This window comes from Chanodichthys erythropterus, chromosome 1, assembly GCF_024489055.1.
Source record: "Chanodichthys erythropterus isolate Z2021 chromosome 1, ASM2448905v1, whole genome shotgun sequence".
Classification (NCBI taxonomy): Eukaryota; Metazoa; Chordata; class Actinopteri; order Cypriniformes; family Xenocyprididae; genus Chanodichthys; species Chanodichthys erythropterus.
Window position 1 is genome coordinate 20,179,774 of NC_090221.1, and position 25,474 is coordinate 20,205,247.

The 25,474-nt window shown below is 36.2% G+C and overlaps 1 protein-coding gene across 4 annotated transcripts; it reads left to right on the forward strand.

Moving 5' to 3' along the window:
• Nucleotides 1–5,122: 5,122 nt before the first annotated feature.
• On the forward strand, nucleotides 5,123–25,357 carry rnf44 (ring finger protein 44). Of its 4 annotated transcripts, none has more exons than XM_067389350.1 (11): nucleotides 5,123–5,340; nucleotides 12,458–12,662; nucleotides 12,789–13,008; nucleotides 15,325–15,492; nucleotides 16,376–16,549; nucleotides 18,772–18,933; nucleotides 20,148–20,263; nucleotides 21,333–21,420; nucleotides 21,781–21,902; nucleotides 21,996–22,095; nucleotides 22,901–25,357. In XM_067389350.1, the coding sequence occupies exons 2-11, from the start codon at nucleotides 12,556–12,558 to the stop codon at nucleotides 22,961–22,963; spliced, it is 1,320 nt and encodes a 439-aa protein (XP_067245451.1). In that variant the 5' UTR covers nucleotides 5,123–5,340; nucleotides 12,458–12,555; the 3' UTR covers nucleotides 22,964–25,357. The 4 variants fall into 4 exon arrangements, with proteins under 4 accessions (XP_067245451.1, XP_067245450.1, XP_067245456.1 ...); XM_067389349.1 differs by lacking the exon at nucleotides 5,123–5,340 and adding an exon at nucleotides 8,063–8,475; XM_067389355.1 differs by lacking the exon at nucleotides 5,123–5,340 and adding an exon at nucleotides 8,063–8,475 and having other exon boundaries at nucleotides 15,325–15,444.
• Nucleotides 25,358–25,474: the final 117 nt, after the last annotated feature.

A 25,474-nucleotide genomic window follows, 5' to 3' on the forward strand; every position in this document is an offset into this window, starting at 1 on the left:
CGAATCAGCGGTTCGGAGCGCCAAGTCACGTGATTTCAGCAGTTTGGCGGTTTGACACGCGTTCCGAATCATGATTCGATACGCTGATTCATAATGCTCCGAAGCTTCCTGAAGCAGTGTTTTGAAATCGGCCATCACTAAATAAGTGATTATTTTGTTTTTTTGGCGCACCAAAAATATTCTCGTCGCTTTATAATATTAATATTGAACCACTGTACTCACATGAACTGATTTAAATATGTTTTTAGTACATTAATGGATCTTGAGAGAGGAAATGTCATTGCTGGCTATGGAGGACTCACTGAGCCATCGGATTTCAACAAAAATATCTTAATTTGTGTTCCGAAGATTAACGAAGGTCTTACGGGTGTGGAACAGCATGAGGGTGAGTAATAAATGACAGAATTTTCATTTTTGGGTGAACTAACACTTTAAGACCAAATAGAGAAAAATAGATATAGCACTTCATCTTTTATAACATGACCCAATGTTGATTTTGGTAGAATGTTGCAACAATATGTTTTTTTGTTTGTGTGTGAAAAATTACAGTTTTGGACATATAAGGAAATAAAAAAATAAATAAATTTAAAAAACCCTTAAAGTAACTACAAATGAGCATGTAAAGCAAATATCTTTTTAAAAAATTCAGTGCGGAGCATGCCCCCTGCCCCACGCAATGTTCTCACCTTTTTTCCCCCTTACCTGTTTGCATCCCTGTATATAAAAGCTGCTAAACATATGTAAATGGAGTAATACATATGTGAATAAACAAACAAATAATTAAATAAACAACAAATCACTACCCCAGTAGTAACTATTGCTAAAATTTGCACATTTTTGCCATTAAAGTCTATGGTTCAGTTATCAGCTATTCATTTCTGACCATAAAGAATGCTGTGTTAGAATAGTACATTAAAATACAATAAAATCTCTCTCATAAATCTATTTACTGGACCTCATTTTGTAAAAATGTGACTTTTTCATGCCACATGCATTGCAGTAAACTAATGTGCCATCCTAATCTTATCATTTTAGACTTTGGTTTATGACATCGCTCAGTGATGTGAAATGGGTGAGGCCCAGTGATCGTGCATCCTAAGACACGTCTTTAATGATATGCATGTTGTATAATTATGCTGGGAAATGAAATGATGTTTACAGACATCATGTCATAATTTCTACTGTAATAACAATAAGTATGTGCGATAAGTTTTGGTTTTGGTCTATTATACAGGAACACTGTTTAGTCAATCATTTATAGAATAGTTTTCCATGACAATAAAGTGTTTTCTCATTTATTGCTGTCAAAAGTGCAGTCATCTCACTAAGCAACGGTTCTGAAAAGTATGGACTAACACCCTATTATTACATAATCTTGTTTAAGAAAATAGGCTACACAAAATAAATAAACAGACAATAAGCCAGGCTCAAAAAATGTATTTTATGAACCTGAACAATTCTATAGAACATTCTAGATGGTGTTTTCATATGATTTATAAAAGAGATAGACCCTTACTATAATATGTTATAGACTCTGTGAATACATTAAATAACTTTGTAACATCTTATGTTTATGAAGAAACAATGCGAGAATTACATGATTGTGTGTCGTGTGTCATCATCTCAGGTAGTGTTTGCTGTTCCTCGTTTGGCCAGTAGAGGGAGACAAAGCAAAGCACATTCTAATCATAGACGGGCATTTACGTAATGTGACCCTGATTAGTTTTTCCATAATGGATGCAAGGAATCAAATTGATGATGACATATGCCTCCCTCATGACGCAAACAGCTTTAATAAGAAAATAGAGCACAGCTAATGTCATCATCATCGTTATGAAGTAACAAATAAACCAGACAGCTATCTATTTTTGTCATTGAGGATGCCCGACGAGGATTTGAGCTTTTATTAATTTTTATTCAATGTGGAGAATAGGATAATGGCACAGTCTATGCAATGACCTAACCATAGCCCTGTGATCTTGTTAACCGAGACTTGACATTGGGAGTTCATGAGGACAAACTCATACAGTGTTTACGGTAGAGCAAGACAACTGTGGCAAGCCGTTTTAACATGTATTCCTTACCAAGTAGTGTTGGGGGTAACGTATTACAAGTAACTTGAGTTACGTAATCAGATTACTTTTTCAAGTAACATGTAAAGTAAGTGCACTTTTTTGGGGGGGGTGACATTATTTTTAAAAGTAACTTCCCTCAACACTGTTACCAACTATCTGTTTAGTTTCTTACAAGAGTGCCGTACAAGTCCTGAAAAGTTAACCCAACGCATGGAGGTGTGTCATCCATATTTTTTTATGGTTTCTTACATTTCAGTCCATGGTATGGTTAAATATCATATATAACATCCCCTTGCATTGATTTCACCTAAGTGAAATTCACACATAAAATCATAAAACAGTAAAGAGATTCAACATACAGGAAGACTACAGACTACAGAACTTTTTAAATTAATGTTAACAATCCTAATAGTATCCATCTAACAAATAAATACTAGTTCATAATTATTAAATTGTTTCTATCTACTCTAACTTTTTCTAACCTTTCTTAGTAACAAAACTGCTTGTTTACATGTCACAAGTCAGAATGGCTATAGTTCAGTAAAAAAAAAAAAAATCTAGTTAACAATTGGAATAACTAGTAATGAATAGTTAGTGACGCAGAAAATTATACTTGTTGGATAACTATTATTTACTAACAAATACAATACAAGTAGCACTAGTATAAAAATAACTTAAAAACATAAAGGAACACTCCACTTTTTTTTTGAAAATAGGTTCATTTTCCAACTCCCCTAGAGTTAAACAGCTGAGTTTTACCGTCCTCAAATCCATTCAGCCGGTCTCTGGGTCTGGCGGTAGCACTTTTAGCATAGCTTAGCATAGTTCATTGAATCTGATTAGACCGTTAGCATCTCGCTCAAAAATGACCAGAGTTTCGATATTTTTCCTATTTAAAATTTGACTCTTCTGTAGTTACATTGTGTACTAAGACCGACGGAAAATAAAAACTTGCGATTTTCCAGGCCGATGTGGCTAGGAACTATACTCTCATTCTGGCGTAATAATCAAGGAACTTTGCTGCCGTACCATGGGTGCAGCAGGCGCAATGATATTATGCAGCGCCTCGAGATGGCCCTCACTGCAGAACACAAGATCTAGGAGGTCTAGATCTAGATCCAACTCTTGGATCTAGATACAACTCCTCCCACTTTACATATCCCTAAACCTACTCGTCTCCGCCCCCTGGATCTAAACCTACCCATCGCCACCCCCTGGATCTGGATCCAACTACTCCCACTTTACATATCCCTTAACCTACCCGACTCCGCCCCCTGGATCTCAAGTCTTCTGCAGTGAGGGGCTACTGAGTGCCTCTCACAAATGTCTCCATGGTTGCAAGGCACATTCCCTGAGCAAGCAGGTGGTCACAGGCGCTGTGTAATATCATTGCGCCTGCTGCACCCATGGTACGGCAGCAAAGTCCCTTGATTATTACGCCAGAATGAAAGTATAGTTCCTAGCCATATCGGCCTAGAAAATCACAATAAGTTAGGCCCCAATATACTTCAAATGAAATCGAAGAACGAACTGATGTGACGTCACTTTGAACTAAATCAGGCCAAAATGAAGTTCGTTTTGCGTTCTTTTTGGAAGTTCGAAACGGCTTGCCAAAGCGAACTTTTAGGAAAAGTTCGCTCCAGCTGCAAAACGCCTTCGTACAACCATTGGTCCGTGACGATAACGTAACAGGAGGTGTGCGCCGAGGCTCCGCCTTCACTCACGTGGAACGCTTCTTTGACTCATTTTGTGTGTTTGAGTTCGTTGAGGTAAGATCTCCGTGGATGAAAACATGAACACACTGGATAGCCACTTTATAATAGAAAATTAAGTTGTGCTTCTGATAAAATGTGGCACTGACACTGTTTTTCATGTTTGATAGTGTAAAGCTGCTTGATTTTAAGCAATCTATTGAATAAAGTGCTATATGAAGACGTGGCGTGACTGGAGTGCTAATTTGCAGAACTCGTGCTAACATACCCATGTTGTTATGATCAGACGCTTTTCTTATGCTTTCTATAAAAAATGCTTGCTGTTTTCTCAGTTTTGTTGTGATTATTTTGTTACTGAGAAGAAAGTGTACAGCACATATTTACATAGTCATCTAACCGTCACTCTCAACAGTGTGGACGGCGTCAGATGTTCGATTACAGTAAATCGCTGGTCACGTATTTTGAACTTCGGTTTACTCCTAAGCGAAGAATGAAAAAGAACTTCGTTTGAAGTATACCGGGGCCTTTAGTACATGATGTAACTACAGAAGAGTCAAGTTTTAAATAGGAAAAATATTGAAACTCTTTGGTCATTTTTTTTGAGCGAGATGCTAGCGGTCTAATCAGATTCAATGAACTATGCTAAGCTATGCTAAAAGTGGTACCGCCTGACCTGGAGATCGGCTGAATGGATTTGAAAATGATAAAACTCAACTGTTTAAGAGTCAAGTTTTAAATAGGAAAAATATTGAAACACTTTGGTCATTTTTTTTTTGAGCGAGATGCTAGCGGTCTAATCAGATTCAATGAACTATGCTAAGCTATGCTAAAAGTGCTACCGCCTGACCTGGAGATCGGCTGAATGGATTTGAAAATGTTAAAACTCAACTGTTTAACTCTATGAGAGTTGGAAAATGAGCCTATTTTCAAAAAAAAGTGGAGTGTTCCTTTAAGTTCAATTGCTGCCTTCAATTTTTAAGTACAATCCAACTTGGTTGTAGTAATCTCTACTATATTTATATTAAACTGACAAGCTATACACCGCATTTAATCTTGTATAACTTATAAAAAATTTAAATTGCTAAATTATTTTGATGAGTTAAAGTAAAAACATAAGTTGCCATGACTTACTGATCATATGATTTCTACAGTTATTTTTTTTTTTAAATAACTACAGTTATTTATACGGAATAATGCTCAAACTGCTTGCCATACGCAAGCGGCCTCTAAATGCCCCACATAGGGGTATGTCATAAAATCACGCAAATAGGCGGCGGATGATACTGAGTTCAACCGAGTGCATTGGTTTCTCCAAAGTCTGATGCATTCAGAGAGTGGTTGTTTTGCGCGAGATGCGAAGAGTAATGACATTTTCTCCCTTTATTCTTCGCGCGAGCTCCAGTTTGTACCTTTTCCTCAAATCAGTGGTGAAATCCACGGAATGTTCCATTAACAGGAACAGCTGAGGATCATGCCGCACCGAATATGGGAGAGATGTGAAGAATTACAAGGAGAAATGTCAGCGATTGCGATGCTCACAAATTAACAATCAGGTAACGCACGCGCCTGCGTCTTCGTGTTGATGGCGTGGATTTCCGTGGGTTTTCATGGTCTTGAATGCATCGCACATAGGTATCAGCGTGTTTTTATATCTTGTCCCCCTAAAGCCTTGAGCCCCTCCTTGTTTTGTTGCTGTAATGCTGTAATGTTTACATTGGATTGGAAGTGCATGGATGGATTGGACGCGGGTTTGCTTGTCTCGCGCTTGTCTCGGATGTGCGTGATTGTTTGCACGCGCAGCGCGGGTTTCACTAGAATCTGAATTATTTTCGTTATTTTCTCGTGAGTTAAACATTAGGCAGGAAGGTTACATTGCGGCGTTTTCTCTGCAGTGAAGCCACACGAGAGGCCCTTTGAAAATGCTGCAAAAATGATTTTGACCTATGCTTGCTTAGACGAATTAAACTCAAACATTATTATAAGAAGAAAAAAAAAAAGGAGCACTTTGCCTTCGTAGTTCTTCTACAGTCTCATTCATGCATCCTACGAGGCATTTTTAGTGCAAATTAAATCCATATTTTAGGATGTCAGTTTATGAACTTTAAAGTGGATAGAATAAACAAGATGTTACTTTGACCGCTTTGAGACGCTTGCATGTGATTCTGTCCGCCGGCTCGCCATTTGGCGCAAGGCTTATGTAACAGACTGGGCTGTGTCACACTGTCTCTGATGGAGAGGCGGATGAGAAACGCGAGAGAGAGAGAGAGAGAACACACTCAACACAGTTAGAGACTCCCCAACATGATGTTTTTTCCTGCTTTTCAGTTAGTACACAATAATAACTAATAATAATGACTTATAATATATCATTGCATTATTATTATTTGAAATGTTTTGCAGTGGTGATTTATACTGTATGCACCCACATCATACATGAATCACAAAAGCAACTTAAACATAACTTCTAAATGTAAAGAATTTCTATTCTACTTTCTTACTTACTAACTTACTAATTTCTCTACTTTTCTGTTTTTTTTTTCTATTAGTAATGATGATGATGATAATAAAAAAAACAGTATTTATGTTGTAAAATATTGCATGTTTAAAAGAAATGTTAAACTTAATGTAATTAATTTTTAGATAAATTGTAAAAAAAATATATAATATTGCATTCATTTGCATGTTGCAGTGGTTTCTGCAGAAACTGTAAATTATTTTCAAATTGTTCCTTTATTCTATTATTAAGCATTATGAAACATGAACATAGCTTAAAGGAGATGGTCAGTTTCAATTCAAGAAAACATTTACGAGAACCATGAGTTACATTTTTAAGCTTGGTTCAAGGAGTGGAGAAAAGGATTTCCACTTGCAAGAGTCATTTGTTTGGTTATTTGACATCTTTTAAAGCATCCTTTTTATCCCTTGACATCGAACTGATTTAAGATTATATTTATCTTGTGCATTGTACTGTTTTAAAGGAATTAACAGATGCTGTCTCGCTGAATTGTAATATACAACATGACTGTGTTGCATCACTGTTGTTTGATAACTGCAACATATGCCTTGTGACAAACAACATCCCCTTTATCTGGGACTACCCATGCAACCTCCAAATGAATGTCAGTGGCATAATAAATCATCACCGATAACATGCTCTGCCTGCCATGCTTATGTTTAATGTTTTGACTTCTGCAAAACACACAAATCAACTGACTCCATCTGTTTGATTGCAAAACAATTTCGGGAGCTGCTTATAGTTTGTTTCTTAGCAATTTTGACATAGATGCTCCAAAATAACTTTGAAGTGAACCATTGTGAACAAAAAACACTCCATGTTCACTTTATTTCACCAAATTATTATATTATATTATATTATATTATATTATATTATATTATATTATATTATATTATTAATCTATCATGGAATATATAAGTATCATATTATTGTTTTAATGCATTCATCATGTTCTTTTATGCTGTAGAAAACAAAACTATATGTAATAAATATGTTTTGTTTCCAAAAATCCATTAAAAATATTTTTTATTGAACATGTGAACCCCTGGCCTGTGCTTATTTTTTTCTTAAAGGGATAGTTCACCCAAAAACTAAAATTCGGTCATCATTTACTCACCCTCAAGTTGTTCCAAACCTGTATGAATTTCTTTCTTTTGCTAAACATAAGAGAAGATATTTTGAAGAAAGTCAGTAACCAAACAGCTGATTGGCCCCATTGACTTCCATAATATATATATATATATATATATATATATATATATTTTTTTTTTTTTTTTCCCATACTATGAAAGTCAGTGGGATGACAACTGTTTGGTCACTCAAAATATCTTCTTTTGTGTTCATCAGAAGAAAGAAATTCATACAGGTTTTGAACAACTTGAGGGTGAGTAAATGATGACAGAATTTTCATTTTTGGGTGAACTATCCCTTTAAGGGACATTAAACATATCTTATTAACTAAATGTTTTCAATAACAATCATTCTAATATCATAATATAGTATTGAAGTTAGCTTGTTTTCTCGAAAAACGCAAGGTGCATTGTAAAATGGAGTGCAGCTAAACCGGACCAGAAACTAGTGTCCATGGACAGTGTGAATGCAACTGGGTCCCTCTTTAATTCAGTTCATTTTGAAAGTTTGTTTTTAGTAAAGAGGAAGTGTGAAAACGCCCTTAAAGTTGTGATCAGGCTATAGCAATTCGACCAAACAGCAGCATCTAAAAAGTGACTGGCTGGCTGTCTATTGCGTGGTATCTTTAGAGGAAGAAGGCGTGACTATACAAGCACAGAAGAACCATCACAACAATACTGAACAGCACCCATGTCACAGATTAAACCTAGATGAATGCATCGGACATAATAATAAAGGAAGCAACAACTGCACGCTATTATAAGTTTGTTGGAGATAAAGTCAACTGATGTTAGGCGGCAGAGGAATATGCATTTTCTCTTTCTATGCTGAAGCTCAACAACAACAACAACAAACTCAAGCTCGTGGACGTGAAATAGGAAACGGACGATACCTCAGTGTTAACCATGACCGTCTGCTAGTGTACCTGGACGATTTCTTTTGGATTAGTCTGCAAATTCATCAAACAAGACAAACTGCATCGTTTTAGTCGCCAACAAGCAGCGCGTGGACGAGTCGGAAACTCGCGCGACATTGAAAACAAGTAAGCTCGGTTGGTGCCATCATACTTTGGTTATTGGACAAAAAGATCTCATATCTCACCTTAAAGTAAAACTGAAAACACTCTTGATATGCAAACATTTGCATTTATAACATGCAGACTGTATAAATGTGGCGTTCAAACCAAACCATGTTTCTTTTGTCAGGGGTGCATCCCTGCATTTCCTGTTTAGGGCTTCATCTGCTCGGGCTATATGCTAGCGATAGCAGCTAAGGGCTTGGGAAGTGCATGCGATTTGTTTATTTTTTTCAATGTAATGCACAAACTCCGTGTAGTCTCGAGAACATGTTTAAAAAGCACGAGGGCAACTGCGGATGTTTGCACGAGCTCCGCGCGCGCCTGTAAAACTTCGGCCTTTCTTTGTGCTATTGTTGATATGCTGGGCCACGGTGACATTTTTATTTGTTTTATTGGTAGGAAATGAGCACAGTCCTTGTATGAAGAATGAATCATGTTTTAACCACATCCACAAGCCCTTTCAAATTATTATTTTTGAGAAAGTGAGGCACGCGAGGTTTGGTGGCGCTCCTTTGTTATTGCTTTGTCTGTTAGGGAGCACATGGCCATCCACGCTTTTGTTGTTGAAGTTACAGCTCCCCCTCTTTGTGGCAAATCAGCACCGTCTTTCCATTAAACACGGTTTGTAAATATTTGCTGCTATTTGTTTTGTAATTTTACACATGGCATTGTATATTTAAACGTCATGTAGCATAATGAGAAGTTTACTTGTTTGTGTGAATCAATGCACACTTCACTGATTTTGTTAGGAGAAAAGTAATAAAAATGATTTGAAATGTGTACAAGTAATATTTTAACTATTCATTCTGATGCTTTTAAGTGTGGCTCAATGTCTGTGTCTTGAATGTGATGTCTGCTTGCCTGAAATGTCTGGTTTTGTATTATTACAGCTTCAAACATCTTCAGGTGTACTACACAATGAAATAATGTCACAATACATAAATAAATACAATACAATACATATTTTTTGAGGCAAATATAAACATTGTTTATTTAATTCTATATTACTCTGTTCTTGGTTTCAAATAAAAAACGACCAATTTATTTTAAAACTATCCATGCTTATCCATGTGTTGCATTGAGGGCATATTTTAAGTTCAGGGTCATATTTAAGGAATAATTCACCCCAAAATACTGTTGTTAGCTTGTATGCTGTTGTTTTTTTAGTAGAATATAAAAGGAGAAATTTCCTCAAACATCATTCTTCTCCTTCATGTTGGTGCCTTGTGTTTTCTTGTGATACAGGCTAGAATAAAATGATCTGCGAACAAAATATAAATACAGCATGCAAATTTGTTCTGTTCCATACAGCATATTTTGATTTTACTAAAAAAAAAAAAAAATGTTATTGTATGTATGTTGGGACTTAAACCAGGTTCCCTGCCTAAACTGGATTCACAGACAGGGCTTAGATTAAGACAGGATCAGGCCTTGGTTCAATTTGAACATTTAAGTAGATATTATAAATGTGCTTTTGAAAAAAAAAAGAAGGGGAAAAAACAGTGTACTGGTGTGCATCTTGAGACAAAACAGTTGCACTGATATATTATAAAATATGTAAGTGCAAGTTGCTTTCAGTTAAAATAGCTCAAAAATTCATTTTAGTCTGGGGCTAGGCTTAAGCCTTGTCTGTGAAACCGGGGGTATGTGTATCACTAATTTGCCTCATGTTTTGAAAGCTTGCATTATTGTAGCACCTATTTCCCCAGTCTGTCAGTAACAATTCAGGGTGTGTTTCCCAAAAGCATTGTTAGCCAACTATGGTCACAAGTTCCGTCGTTATCTGCATATTTCAACGAGTCGGTGTTTCCTGAAACTAGTTCCAACAAACATTTGCAAACAGCATTGCAAAGTTGTGTGGTCAGAACGACCTTTAGTTAGAAGCATAATTTTTTTTGTTTGTTTGTATGACTTAATTAATCCATATCTTGAGCAAATGAAGCAAGCTGACATTCAGTTCAATCTATATCTTTAATTTTGAATATGTACAAATTTCATTTGCATCTTTTTAAGTTGTCAAGAGTTTCAAAGCACCATTTTTGAAGAGTGTGTATGTGTTGTACATAAGAAGGATCATATGATTAAATCTGGAAATTATGCAAAAATAACAGAGAAAAAAAGAGAATTAGTCCCCTGATGCCGTGTCTGTAATTCATAGCAAGAAAAAAATAAATCTGGCATTAATTTGATCTCACAGATTAATTCAAAGAAGTTATTACTCCACCTGTGTGACATCATTAACATTATGGTTGAATGACAAGTTTGATATAATACAGTTTCGGGAAACAGTTGTGACAAGCTATTTCTTCAACAGGGTGGGTGATACGACCAAAATCTTAAATCACAATATGAGTAATATAGGCATGTGATGGTATCAAATTTTCATGTTGCGATTAATTGCTGAAGCTTTTATCACGGTATACGGTATTATCACAGTATTGAAATAAGTTGCAAAAAAAAGTGTTGTCATAGTATAACAGGTTTAAGAGCTCTTTTTGTAATAACAAACAAACAAAAAAAACCTCTAAATGTTTGAATACAATAATACAATACACAAAATATATAAAGTAAAATTCTCAAACAGATTAAAATGCGAAAGAATTACGCTATAAAGAACAACAGGTTACACTTTACAATTAGGTATCAGTATTTAACGCATTGACTAAGATTGAACAATAGCTACATTTGTTACAGAAAGTATTATTTTTTTGTTAATGTTAAGAAATACAACTGATTTCTTAACATTAACTGACTGCTGTTCCATCAGCGCCCTCTGCTGTCAGAGAGTGAACGCGCACTTTCATTTAGCGCGTCTCCTTCACCGCCATGTGCTTCTCGTGCACGTTGGGCTTGTTTACATCTGAGCGCGTTCTTTTGACGCAGAATACAGCGGTGTTGTGCATTTTATACGGTTGATGGGGAAAGTATTGTAAAATGCATTATAAAAATTTTAATAATTGGTAATAAATTATTATTTACGGTATTTTGAAATACCCACGAAAACAATATTGTGCATATTCATTATCGCGATATATCGCATTACCGAATATCGGGACAAGTCTGAGTAATTTTATTTCACTATATATATATATATATATATATATATATATATATATATATCTATATATATATATATATATATATATATATATATTACATTTTCCCAATTTTTGCTTTAAATTAGGTTTTTATTATATTAATGAATAATATTAAATTATCATTGAAATTTAATAATTTATCACCAATTTCAATATCAGAAAAAAAAAAACTAATACTAGCCTCTCAAGCTTACTGAAAAAACTCTCAAGCTTACTGAAGTAAACAGTCAGTGCAGAACAAAGAAACTAATTCCAAGCAAAACTACAATAAAACAAAGACAAATGAAATGGACTTATCTGAAAATATTCAACCACCAAATATGAAATGCTACATAAATTGAATAAAGTAATTAAATGTACAAACAATGGGGCATAGTCTTCACTGTGTAAATTAAATATATAACTAAATGTATATATTTCTTGTTATTCAAATTATGTCATTGTACTGGAAATGCACCCCTGTTTACTTCCTTTCTCTATGAAGCCCCTACTTCCAAAAAGCACAGTGCTCCCTGATTGGTCGGCTGGACCAGTGTGTTGTGATTGGTGAACCGCTTCGAGCGTGTTTCAGAAATGTCACACCACTTTTACAATAACCACGAGTTTCAACACACTACTAATGCAACTCAATCAGGCCTCACCCCTTATTTGCATAATTATGCATTGGCTGGGAATTATTTAAATGAGGATCTTGTGATTTGTACATTGGAGTGGAGTTTGTGCTTTGTAACTTTGCAGACCATAATAGGTCCTCTTTAATCTAACTTCAGTTGAATAAATGACAAAAAAAGTTTTTCTGTACATCATTATTCAATTCACAAAACCAATATGTCTTGTGTTTCAAACAGAGTTCCGACAATCTGAGGCTGTTAAACACAAGTGCCTCTTGCACTACTGGTCCCCACCCCCCCATAGGCAGGTGTGACTCGTTCGTACGACGTCACAAATGCGACCATGGGAAGTAGCAGTGAGTAGGCGGCCATCAACAGCCCCCTTAAACCAGAGGAGGGTCGTCGGGGAGCCTTGCATCACCCCTCTGCACCTCAGGAGAAGGTGGGTCAGCCGTCATTATATTGAGTTTGATGCAGTTACCATTCGAGTTGTAAATTTTAATAATAATAATTAAAAAAAAAACATCTGCAGAGTGACTACTTACATTATGTGTATGTTCATGTCCAGTCCTCCAGTACGACGTCAGTGGGGGCAGCGAGATAGACCTGCTGTGCACACTTCCCTACATCAGGATGAGAACTTCCACCACCCTGTCTTCTCCCAGCATCAGCAGATTCCTTTAGATGAGTCCAGGCAATATAGCCACACCAGTGCACCTCCACGCATGCTGCATACTGCCACACAGCCCCCCCAACAGAACTCCATCATGGTGGATCTTCATGAACAGGTATTAGTTCAAGTTTTAGTTATTCATTTTAGACCATAGGTCTGAAACTCTAGTTTTCTGTGGGCCACTATCCAGGTGTTGTTCTCCATTAGAATCTAATACTAGTGATTACTTTCAGGAATTTTAACTATTAACGCAGTTATAGAAGATCTCTTTGTAGGTGAATCTCTAACACCTAATGAATGAGATTTGTCCTGTATGTATATATATATATATATATATATATATATATTAGTACAGTCCAAAAGTTTGGAACCACTAAGATTTTTAATGTTTTTGAAAGAAGTTTCGTCTGCTCACCAAGGCTACATTTATTTAATTAAAAATAGGCTACAGTAAAAACAGTAATATTGTGAAATATTATTACCATTTAAAATAACTGTTTTCTATTTGAATATATTTCACAAAGTAATTTATTCCTGTGATGCAAAGCTGAATTTTCAGCATCATTACTCCAGTCTTCAGTGTCACATGATCCTTCAGAAATCATTCTAATATGCTGATCTGCTGCTCAAGAAACATTTAATGTGTACAATTGTACAAAATATTTGTGTACAATATTTTTTTTCAGGATTATTTGATGAATAGAAAGTTCAAAAGAACAGTGTTTATCTGAAATCTAATCTTTTGTAACATTATAAATGTCTTTACTTCCACTTTTGATTGATTTAATGCATCCTTGCTGAATAAAAGTATTAATTTCTTTTCAAAAAAATAAAAATTCTTACTGACCCCAAACTTTTGAACGGTAGTGTATAATGCTACAGAAGCTTTGTATTTCAGATAAATGCTGTTCTTTTGAACTTTCTATTCATCAAGGAATCCTGAAAAAAAAAGTACACAACTGTTTTCAACATTGAAAATAATCATAAATGTTTATTGAGCAGCAAATCAGCATATTAGAATGATTTCTGAAGGATCATGCGACACTGAAGACTGGAGTAACGATTCTGAAAATTCAGCTTTGCATCACAGGAATAAATTACTTTGTCAAATATATTTAAATAGTACACAGTTATTTTAAATTGTAATAATATTTCACAATATTACTGTTTTTGACTGTATTTTTATTTAAATAAATGTAGCCTTGGTGAGCAGAGGAAACTTCTTTTAAAAACATTAAAAATCTTAGTGGTTCCAAACTTTTGGACTGTACTGTATATATATATATATATATATATATATATATATATATATATATATATATATATATATAATTAGTGTATGTATATATATAATTCTCTCATGATTCTTAACAGACAACTAAACAGACAACTGTTCTGACAAAAATTGCAGTCTATCAAAAAAAATGAATGAATGATTCAACAACTCATAAAGTTTCATTACTGGGTGAATCAGGGTTTTTGAACAAATCTCTTGAATTAATGATTCAGTGACAAAAGCAATTTTAACAGTCACCTTTCGCCACCTACTGGTGTAACAATGCCATTGATACAATCTTTAGTTAAACACAAATTTATGTTCAGAAGTTGATTTACTCTATTTTGAACACTACCGTAGACATCAGTGTTTATATCTGAACTATACACATTAATAGTTCTTCTGTGTTAATTTGAATTATTTTTAACACTCAGAAATAATGATACTGTGGTTAAAAAGAAGCTGTGTTTTTGAAGCTGTTTCATACCTATACATGATAACTGCTTTCTCTGGGTCAGCGGCAGGACCAATGCAGATTTGAATGTTCGCTGTGATCGTACTTGTCAAAGGTTTAATAGACATAGCCAAATCATGGTCATTTAGGAATAAGGTGTTCGAATCCAGATTGTGATCTTTTTAAGGATTAATCGTGCAGCTTTACTCTCTATATAACACACTATTTGATGTTCACTATATAGGGAATTGAGTGAGAGATTTGATACATTCAAGTGCATAAGCAAACTTTGTTGTCAGTTAGGCTACAGTTGGGTGTTTTATATTTATTTTATTTTAAAATTTGTTTAAAAATGACATTTCTAAAACTAAAATTTTACTTTTTTATATATTTGCTACTTAGGCTACAAATGGGGTGCTTATTTGTGTTTCATGCATTTTTAAGTGTAAAAACTAATAAATATTAGGCAGCTACTTCATAATAATCCTCAAGAGAACTATGGATAAATTGTGGGCACTAAACCAAAATGCACAGAGTGGAAATTGATTTGCGAGCCAAATTTAGGATAAGCTAGTTTGAGTCCCCTAATATAGACATTAAGTGTTTTTACTCAGACTTTGATGTGAAATCAATCTGATTGCTGTGAGAGATAGTGGTTGTTTTTTAACGAGTAACCTGAACTTTTTGTGTTGTCCTTCAAGATGCATCAAGGATCAGTTCCGATATCTTACACAGTTACCACGGTGACGACCCACGGTTTTCCCATCCACACCGGGCAACCTATCCCAGCCTGCAATGCTCAGCAGCTCCCAGCATGCTCGGTAATGTTCAGCGGACAGCTCTCTCTGCTCTGCTGCCTTCCTCCTCCAGTGAGTTTGAAAAGGAAGAGCTGGAATGTCAGTGAAGTTTGTGTAGAGCACACCTAACATGTCCCATCGCTCCAGCTTTACTTTAGCCGATGTGTGTGTGTCCCAGGCAGCCATTATGCCCACCCGTCCTGTTAGCCAAAGATATTCGATTATGAGTGTTGTTCTGTATGTCCCTCTCATGCTTACACATTAGACATTGGTTTACAGCAACATTTCACGTTTTGGTTTTCCTATAGGCTTTTCCTGTGTCTCTAGAATGATTAATGATGCAACTTTCAAGGGACAGTGTGCAACCCCTTAGTTTTTCTTTGCATTGTCACTGCAAATGTCTTTGAGGTATTTGATCTTTGATAGTGTACTTTCTGCTAATTTTATCATCTGCTCAAGTCATTGCATTTGTGTCGACATACCCACCTGTGTACTTTAATGTGGCCATAGTGATGTACAGTTGAAAGTGTCTCACATTGTGCAGTGGACAAATGTTTTTTCAGTCCTCTTTGCATTATGTACGCTTAATGAAATTATAGAAACTAAAAAACGATATACCTTTTGGTTAATAATGTATTTTTCTTTTATAGTTTAATAGTTATTATTAACAAAAACAATAAAAGGGAAAAAATATAATAGTATTATTTTCAAAGTTTTCCCCATCCTTAACCCTATTGCTTTTGAAATGCTTTAGTGGATTAGCTAGTAGTGAGAGTAGAAAGTGTTAGATATGCTTTAGTCCAGAGTATGTCAGCATGTTGCATTCCCCGTTTTAACAGTCATTTCTCTAACTGCACAGCAGTGCAGTATTCAATTGCCTATCCTCACTTTCTTCACGAGTGTATATATGGTGTGAGTGACCCTTTTGTTTTCCGGTATTTCTGTCTGTCTGCAGCTCATTCAGGCCTGCACCATGCAGCACCTGCCAGTGTCCTATCAGGCATTTCCACCATTGATCTCCAGTGAACATTTTATCCTGCACCCTAGTCCGCCAGTGCCGCCCCACCAGCCTCCTCATCTGCCTCCGCTCAACCAGTTTGTTCCCATACAGCCCCAGCACCCACGCATGGTGAGTGCAAATCACAACATCTATGAATGCTACTTAATGGAAGAGAACTGTTATTAAAGGATTAGTTCACTTTCAAATGAAAATTAGCCAAAGCTTTACTGACCCTCAAGCCATCCTAGGTGTATATGCCCCTCTTCTTTCTGATTAAAACAATCTGAGAAATATTAATAAATATCCTGATGCATCCAAGCTTTGAATGGGGGTCACTAGTATGAGCTGAAGAAAGTGGCTCCATCTACATCCATCTATCATAAACGTGTACGCCACACGGCTCCAGGGGGTTCTGGAGGCCTTCTGAAGCGAAACAATGCGTCTGTGTAAAAAAAAAGTTATGAAGTAACTTCCGTATTCAACATATGGAGAAAGTGTAAAACTCTTGCAGCTTACGCTACGCCCTATGCCTTCCCTATTCAACTTATAGAAAAAGTGAAACTGACGCGACACCAGTTTCTTCGTACGTTGAATACGCAAGGCAGTCTGGTGGAAGCTGGTTATTTTACTTCATAACTTGTTAAATATGGATATTTATTTACACAAACACATCGTTTCACTTCAGAAGGCCTTTATTACCCCAACGGAGCCATGTGGAGTAAAAGTTTATGATGGATGGATGTCGATAGAAGCACTTTCTTCAGCTCATACTAGTGACCCCCATTCACTGCCATTATAAATCTCGGATGAGCTAGGATATTTATTAATATTCATCAGTTGTGTTCATCAGAAAGAAGAGAGTCAAACACACCTAGGATGGCTTGAGGGTGAGTAAAGCTTGGGCTAATTTTCATTTGAATCCTTTAATGTCCTTTTTAAGCACATTATAGTGGTTTATATATAATAAAATAAAAATTGCAGTATTATATATTATTATTTTTAGTGATCAACTGATATGGATTTTTTGATTCCCGATATCTAGCAGGGTGGCCATTGGCTGATATAAAGCCGATGTGATTGTAATATAGTATGTGAAGCATATAATGATAGTGAATAACACATGCATAACAAGTATTTAGATATTTTACATATTTAGAAATAATTATTTGAAAAATTTATCAATATGCCAACATTTATTTAAACTTGATAGATAAAGTCCCAAGCTGTCGAAATAAAACCCGCTTCTGACACTTATGGACCAAACAGAAAAGAATAAGTTGCATTGATAGCATAACCAAAATCTTCATGGTGTGAGTAATGTTCGCCAGAGGAGAACTGGCCCCCCGACTAAGCCTGGTTTCTCCCAAGGTTTTTTTTTTTTTTCTCCATTTTAACACTTATTTGCCACTTGTTTGCCACCTGATGTCACCTGTTGGAGTTTGGGTTCCTTGCCACTGTTGCCTTTGGCTTGCTTAGTTGGGGACACTTGACTTTTGACTTGACATTTGATATTCAACAGTATTCTTGACATTTTTTCTACAGTGCTTTGATCTGCCTGCATTGACACTATTCTTTAAGAGCTGCTGTGCAGCAAAAATTATGTACCAGTTATCAATGTAAATCTGCTTTGACACAATCTGCATTGTAAAAAGTGCTATATAAATAAAAGTGACTTGACTTGATGTTCACGTTAGCTGTAATTAGAGGGATACAATTTTTGCTGGAAATTCCTCACCAAAAATGTTTTATATCTTTCATATTTATGTAGTAGTAGTAGTAGTGCTATTTTCATATAAAAATACAGTTTATATCATTTGATGAGTTTCACTCTTGACGAATACAAACTAAAAGATAAGCTTACTTTTAATGAGCTTATTCTTAATCTGCCTTTAGTGCAAATGCATCTTTACATTATATAACAACTGAGTGTTGCATTATTAAAAAACATGGTTACAGTTAAAAACATCTCAAAGCTGTAATACATTATAACAGTGATTGGATGAGCCATGTTTGAAGGTTCTGAATGCTAAAAAACGCCAGCCAGCATTGCACTACTTTATTATTCCCAATGTTGAGTGTAATGCATTACTGTAATATAGTGTGTGTTGTGATTACTGTTACAGTTTAATTAGTAAAGCAAACTCATTACAATATAGAGAGAACAATTAGTTTAGTCCCCATAACTGATCTTAATAAATTCTATAAAAACAATGCTTAATATTGGTGTGACAAAATGTATTCTTTCTAAAATAGCATATAATTTTATGGTATTAATTGTTATAATCTTATGCTAAAGGTAGGGTTTTCTTTTTTTCCTGGTTGTGTAAAGTATTTTATATGTGTGTATTCAGCCTCTGCAGAGGGTGGAGAATGAAGTGGATCTGCGAGGAGACCAGCATCCGTTAGGAACATTCTCTTATCCTCCAGCACACCATCCACCAGCAATGACCCCCTCCGTCCCCCTCCAGTACCTGCCCCAGGAGCCCCTCCATCAAGAGCTACCCTATGGAGTGGTGAGTTGTCTTTGCTTCTTTATGTTGACAAAGCATAAATGGCAGTGGTCTAGTCAAAAATTAAATACTGATGCAAATGAGCAGCATTTGCATAAACGGGTAATGACATTATGCAAAAATATTTTGCTCTTAAAGGATTAGTTCACTTTCAAATAAAATTTTCCTGATAATTTACTCACCCCCATGTTATCCAAGATGTCCATGTCCTTCTTTCTTCAGTCAAAAAGACTATTGATGAAAATATTCCAGGATTATTCTCCTTATAATGGACATCAATGGCCTCCAAACAGTTGAAGGTCAAAATTACAGTTTCAGTGCAGCTTCAAAGGGCTTTAAACGATAGCAGACGAGGAATCTTATCTAGCGAAACGATCGGTCATTTTCTAAAAAAATAAAAATAAATATGTATATGCTTTGTCAAAGTAAAAAAAAAAAAAAAAAGTTGAAACAATTCATAAAGTTTAAAAAATTGTGTAGTCCTTACTTTCTTTGAATACTTTACAGTATAGATAGAAGACAATATACAAAATACATGTTTGTGTTTACAATTAAACTGTTTGACAGTTGAACTGACAGTTGACATTTGGACAAATATTGTATTTTTAAATGTGTGCTACAAGAAAAGTTTGATTAATTAGCTAAAATAAAGACTACTAATTCAGAAAAGTGAGATAACGGACATATTTTTGATCACCTGCTTCAAAAAAAGGTTTGTCCAATCAGTTAGAAAATGCATTGCAACCCGAGTCAGAACAGGCTGAATGACTGTGCCTAGTTTGGTAAATGAAAGCTCTAAGAGTTAAAGTCAACATGATAGCAACATTTGTTCCATTTATGTTCTTATTGTGGACGATTCATTGGTGCACCTTAATCTTTAATTAAAATCAAATAATTTGCTCTTCTTCCGAAACTACTTTACATTTCCATTGACGTCACTAAAAATACAGAGGCTGTTGATTAATATTAACCAACTGCCAAACAGCCGCAGTGTTACTCTTTTCAGGAAATCAACACACTAATGGCTAATTTATAGTCCTCTTTGCATAGTAAACAGAAATGTGGCAATTTTAACAAAAAAAAAACTGACACGCTTTATCTTTAATCTCATGTTGCTCCTGTCCTTATAGTAGAAATGCTGCCAAAGTAGCTTTGGATAAGAGTTGGATAATAACTTTAAAGGTTTTTCTCATGTGTTGGTGTCTCCGTTTCCTCAGCCATATCCGCACATGCTGCCGAGGCGTATTACTGGACAGAGGTACCGATTACAGCAGCCTCTGCCTCCCCCGCCTCCTCCACCGCCCTACTACCCCGGCTTCTTACCATATTTCCTGTGAGTCTCTTCTACTATTTATAATACAAATCACACACATTTTGCCATATGAATTGATTCACATTACAATAATGGACATTATAAGTTTATAATCAGTGTTGGGGAAAGTTACTTGTAAAAGTAATGCATTACAATACTGCATTCATTTTGTCTGTTCCCTCATAGGCAAAAGTGTGCATGTCTCTACATTATAGAGAAGAGAGAGAATTTTAATTCAGTATAATTTTTTTAAGTTATATCAAAGAAAGACTGTTCTTTCCTATTAGTTATGAATGAGTGAAAATGCAACGCGCATTATGGTAGAATATGTCTCGCCTTCTAAGTGAAAGAGCCAATCGCTGATGGATAAAGTCTTTGCGTCACTGCAGCTGCCGTTAGAAGCTCCGGTTCCCATAGAAACCTGAGACTCGTGCTTAGGACTGCACGTGCGCATTAGCTTGTCTAGCCTGAAAAAGAAGCTTTTTTTAAGTGAATTTGAGCATAAGAAACAACATTTATGGGACAGTTTATGACAGATTTTGTTGCTGATTTGAAATATGTTATTTAATTGTGAATTCGCCAAGCAGTTTTTAAGATTTCAAGATTCCCCCATTCAAATAGATATGACGTGGTCTTGGATGGCCGAGGCGTATGCATATATGGCCGCCAAGTGAACAGTCTTTCTTTGAAAGGGACTTTAGTTTAGTATATTTTAGTATATTTAGTATATTTTATTGGCTAGGACAGTCAAGAAGAGACAGGAAGTAACAGGGGAGGAGAGAGGGGCACAGGCTCAAACTCGGGTCGCCAGAAGCACTGTTGCGCTATATGTCAGAGTGCTGCCCACAAGGCTATGGTTCTGACTAGTTTAAAATATGTTTAAGCAAGTTAATTAAACTGAAAAGTGTGTAAATTTATAAAGGAATGAGTTATTTTACTGTTTACATCAGAAAGGTAATCTGATTATGTAATGCACGATTCTTGTAATGCATTGCCTTTGTATGAAGCCTTTGTGATATTTCTTTGCTATAGTGAAAGAAAAGGCATTGAGTGTATGCTAAAGATTTATGTGTTGTGACCTGTGAAACAGCTCGATGCTTCCTGTGCCTCCAACTGCTGTGGGTCCTGCTATCAGTTTGGACTTGGATGTAGACGATGTGGAGATGGAAAACTATGAGGTAAATGAGAATCCTCACATGGTGGGTGATGGAGTCGCCCCACTGTTTACATAACCTGGCTTATCAAAAATAAGCCATTTATGGTTTTCATGTAACGCTTCTGTTCCAAAACCTAGTGAACTTCTTTGCTGTCTGCAAAGGCAGCTCGCTAACTTCTAAAAGAGGCATTTAAACATCCTCGTTTGCAATCATCAAGCAAACTCATTCATTTGGGCATGTGCAGTGATGCAACAAAGTTGAGAAAAGGTTAACTTTATAGAATTAGCGAGTTACGTTATAGAATTAAAGCTAATTTTGGAACAGAGCTAACATCATTATCTTTGTGTGGAAAGCTTTGAACACTTGTGATGTTTCTCTCAGGCGTTATTAAACCTCGCTGAAAGACTCGGAGAAGCAAAACCTCGAGGACTAACGAAAGCTGATATAGAGCAACTTCCGTCCTACAGGTTCAATTTAGAAAACCACCAATCTGAACAAACTCTGTAAGTGTTCTCTGTTATATCTGCCCTCTGTTATATAATCTTTTAAGTTTTGATTGTGACTTGGTATTGATGTTCCTTTGGCTTCTCTTACAGGTGTGTTGTATGCTTTAGTGATTTTGAGTCAAGGCAGCTACTTCGAGTATTACCCTGCAACCACGAATTTCATGCGAAATGTGTGGACAAGTGGTTAAAGGTAAGAGCAACATCTTAATGCACAAAATATGCATTAACTGACAGCAAAATGCTAAGACGGTGTAAATGGTCAATGAATATAGGTTTTAGGTGGCTTATAAAATGCTTACGTACACAACCATTCAGATGTTTGGGGTTGGTATGATTTTTGACTCTCATGCTCACCAAGGCTGCATTTATTTGATCAAAAATATGGTAATATTATTACAATTTAAAACTGTTTGAAATAGAAAACTGTTTTAACAATTTAAAGTATTTTAAAATGTATTCTTGTGATGGCAAAGCTGAGTTTTCAGCATCATTAGTCCAGTCTTCAGTGTCACATGATCCTTCAGAAATCATTATAATATGCTGATTTGATGCTCAGGTAACATTTATTATTGTTATTATTAATCTAAAAACAGTTATGCTGCTTATTATTTTTTTATTGAAACCATGAAACCGGGATTCTTTGATGAAAAGAAAGGTCAAAGGAACGGTTTTACAATGTAAAGGTCTAAACTGTCACTTTTGATCATTTTAATGTATCCTTGCTGAATAAAAGTATTAATATGTTTTTTTCTTACTGGCCCCAAATTTATGAATGGTAGAAAAAATGTATAATTTCATGATAATTGCTAAAATGGAACATTATCTACTCACTAAATATTTCATATTTAGTAAATGTTGATTTAATTTAAATTAGAAAGAGATGATGTTTGTTTTCATGTATAGGCAGTCACAGTTACTAGCTGATGCATAGATCCATTAATGGTGTATAGAAACATCACTGGCTTGTAGAAATTAATCCGTAACATGTCTTGCAGACCAATCGCACCTGTCCAATCTGTCGAGCCGACGCGTCTGAAGTTCACCGCGATGTGGAATGAGTTCAGGTTTTTGTCCTTCACTGGAAAGCAGCACAAATCCTTGAGTGTGTTCTGTGAGTGGGGACACCTGATCTCCAGCCAAACGCAAATCTACCCCCCACCCCGCTCCCAACCCCACCTCTACAATAAGCAATCTTGGAATTTGTAAGGAACATGTTTGACCTCTGCTGTGCGTCATTGTGTGAGTTTCATGAAAGCTACTGCCGCCTATAGCCACTTCGGAGTTCTGGAATTGTGACCGTTTTGTTTTTGTTTTTTTTTGGTTCTTTTTCATCTTTGTTTTTCATTTCCCTGCCCTCGTTTTTTCGCAGATTCCAAAGATAACCTGTAATGCGTGTTGTGTTGGCATATTTGTTTACACAATTGAATATTCTCTAGTTGTTTGATCACAAATAATTAAAATCGTGCTTTAGTATCGTTAGGGACCGTGGGAGCGGGTCAAGATGACGGTGGTTTTTGGTTTTACTGTGCAATCGGACGAGTCTGTAAGACGCTCCGCCGGTGAACGACCATCGTAGATGCATGTCTCTACAAGTGATGGGCTGAGGGACTTGTTAATAATCTATGTTTTGCAATAATGTATTGATCATTTGAATATCTTAATCCCGATTCTCTTTTATCTGCGAATGCTGTTGTGAAGGTGTGACTTTCAGTGGTTCAAAGTTCCAAGGCCTGAGGTTAAAGAGGGAAACGTAGACAAAAAGGACTGGGAAACAACAGGCGTGAATCTATCGGGTAAACTCCCGCTGGGCTTTCACCACAGTCGTAGAGACATTGAGGAAGCTGTGGCGTTTTCGCATTTGCTGTGTGCTGGCAAGGCCAATCTGACTGGCCCATGGGAACACAGGGACGAGGACAGCACACTGCCTCTGCCAGCTCCCACCTGGCTGCACTGCACAACCCTCATCCATTCTGGACTGGCCCTCTTCATCCCGCTCCCTCACACTCAGCTGTGTAACTCTTTCTCGGCTAGATCCAGGAGAACATCTCACGGGCCTCGCGCGGACTGTTCTTTTAGACTAGCAATATTTGAATTAACGAGATCCACCGCATTTCAACCACAAGAGGAACGTCGGACGGCCTCCGTCTTGCCATTCTCCAGGCCAAGGAGGACGCATTTGCCTGTCCAGAATGACTTTTTGGGAAAGGGTGGAACACTTTGCGGAAAGCAATACGTGCAATGAGTGTGTGAGGTGAACGCAACGTTTTGACCTGATTTTGGAGGACTAGGCCTTTTGTTTTTCCTCTTTCGTGAGCCAAATAATCAATATACTCTACAAGATTTTAGCTCTGCCTTCTCAAGACCTTGACAAGCACAAACCTGTTACTAATCTTCAGATATCCTTTGTCAGTTCCTCTTTTAAAAGTATAAGTTTTTTTTTTAAGTGGTGTTATTTATTTCTTCTTTTGAGAGCGTTTTTGAAGGATTCGGTCGGAATACTAAAACATCTTTAGCGCGTTTTAGTTTGCCTCCCGTTGTCAGGTCTCAGGCCATGTTCACAGTGTCAAGTGATGTGAAAGAAAAAAAAAACATTGTATGCATAGCCTTGGTGTGAAAGGTTGCAAATTATCGTCTTGTTTTTAAGACAAAAGAATGTTGAAACCCTCTGTATTTCTAGCTACGCCCTCTCCTGTGTGCCAGTTGACTGTTGTCGTTCCACGAAGATCCCAGGCAGGATTCGAAACGGCAGAGACGGAGCGTTAGGGTCGTTTAAAGAAAAAAAAAAATGCACTGTAAAACGCTCAACTCGTGGTTCACTCGATTCCAAAAACAAACCTGAACATTGTTCAGGGGAAAACTATGAACTATTTGGGTATTCTTTTTTTTTTTTCCCTAAGTACTTTAATTATAGGACTTTTAAATATATTATATATATATTCCTGAGTCGTTTGTCCACTGAATAGTCATTGTAACTCAATAGACACACTGGCTTTCTCGGGTAAAGGGACTCTCTCATGAAAATGTGAGTATCTTGCGTTTGCGTGCCAGGTTTAAAAAAAAAAAAAGCCATTGTAATGAATTTAATCCACACTTTTGATAAGTAATCTATGTATACATATCTGTTCACTGGCATATATTTTAAGTATAACAAAAAAAAATAAAAAATCACTCAGGGCCTCTCTGTAATTGAAAAATATAGGAAAACAGTCCATTTCAAATGGGATTGACGCCATGGAGGTATATTTGGGAATTCTTGGTTGTTTTCCTCAGGCCATGCATATTTTAAATGTAATCAACTGAACTAATATTCCTTTTTTTTTAAATAGTGGTGAATATTATTCCATTATAAGACTGGCATGCAAAGAAGAAAAAAAAGATGAAGTGACATGTTGTATCGAGTGAGAATAGGCTTTTCGTCACTGCAGCCGATCATTAGCGTATGTTACTCGAACCTGTTTTCCAGCCGTTGCGTTTTTCCGTGTTCTTGTACTTGAACCACACATAAAGGTTGTAATCCCATTGAAAAAGGTGCCACGGTGCACACTGTCCTACCTAGACCACTTCCAAGA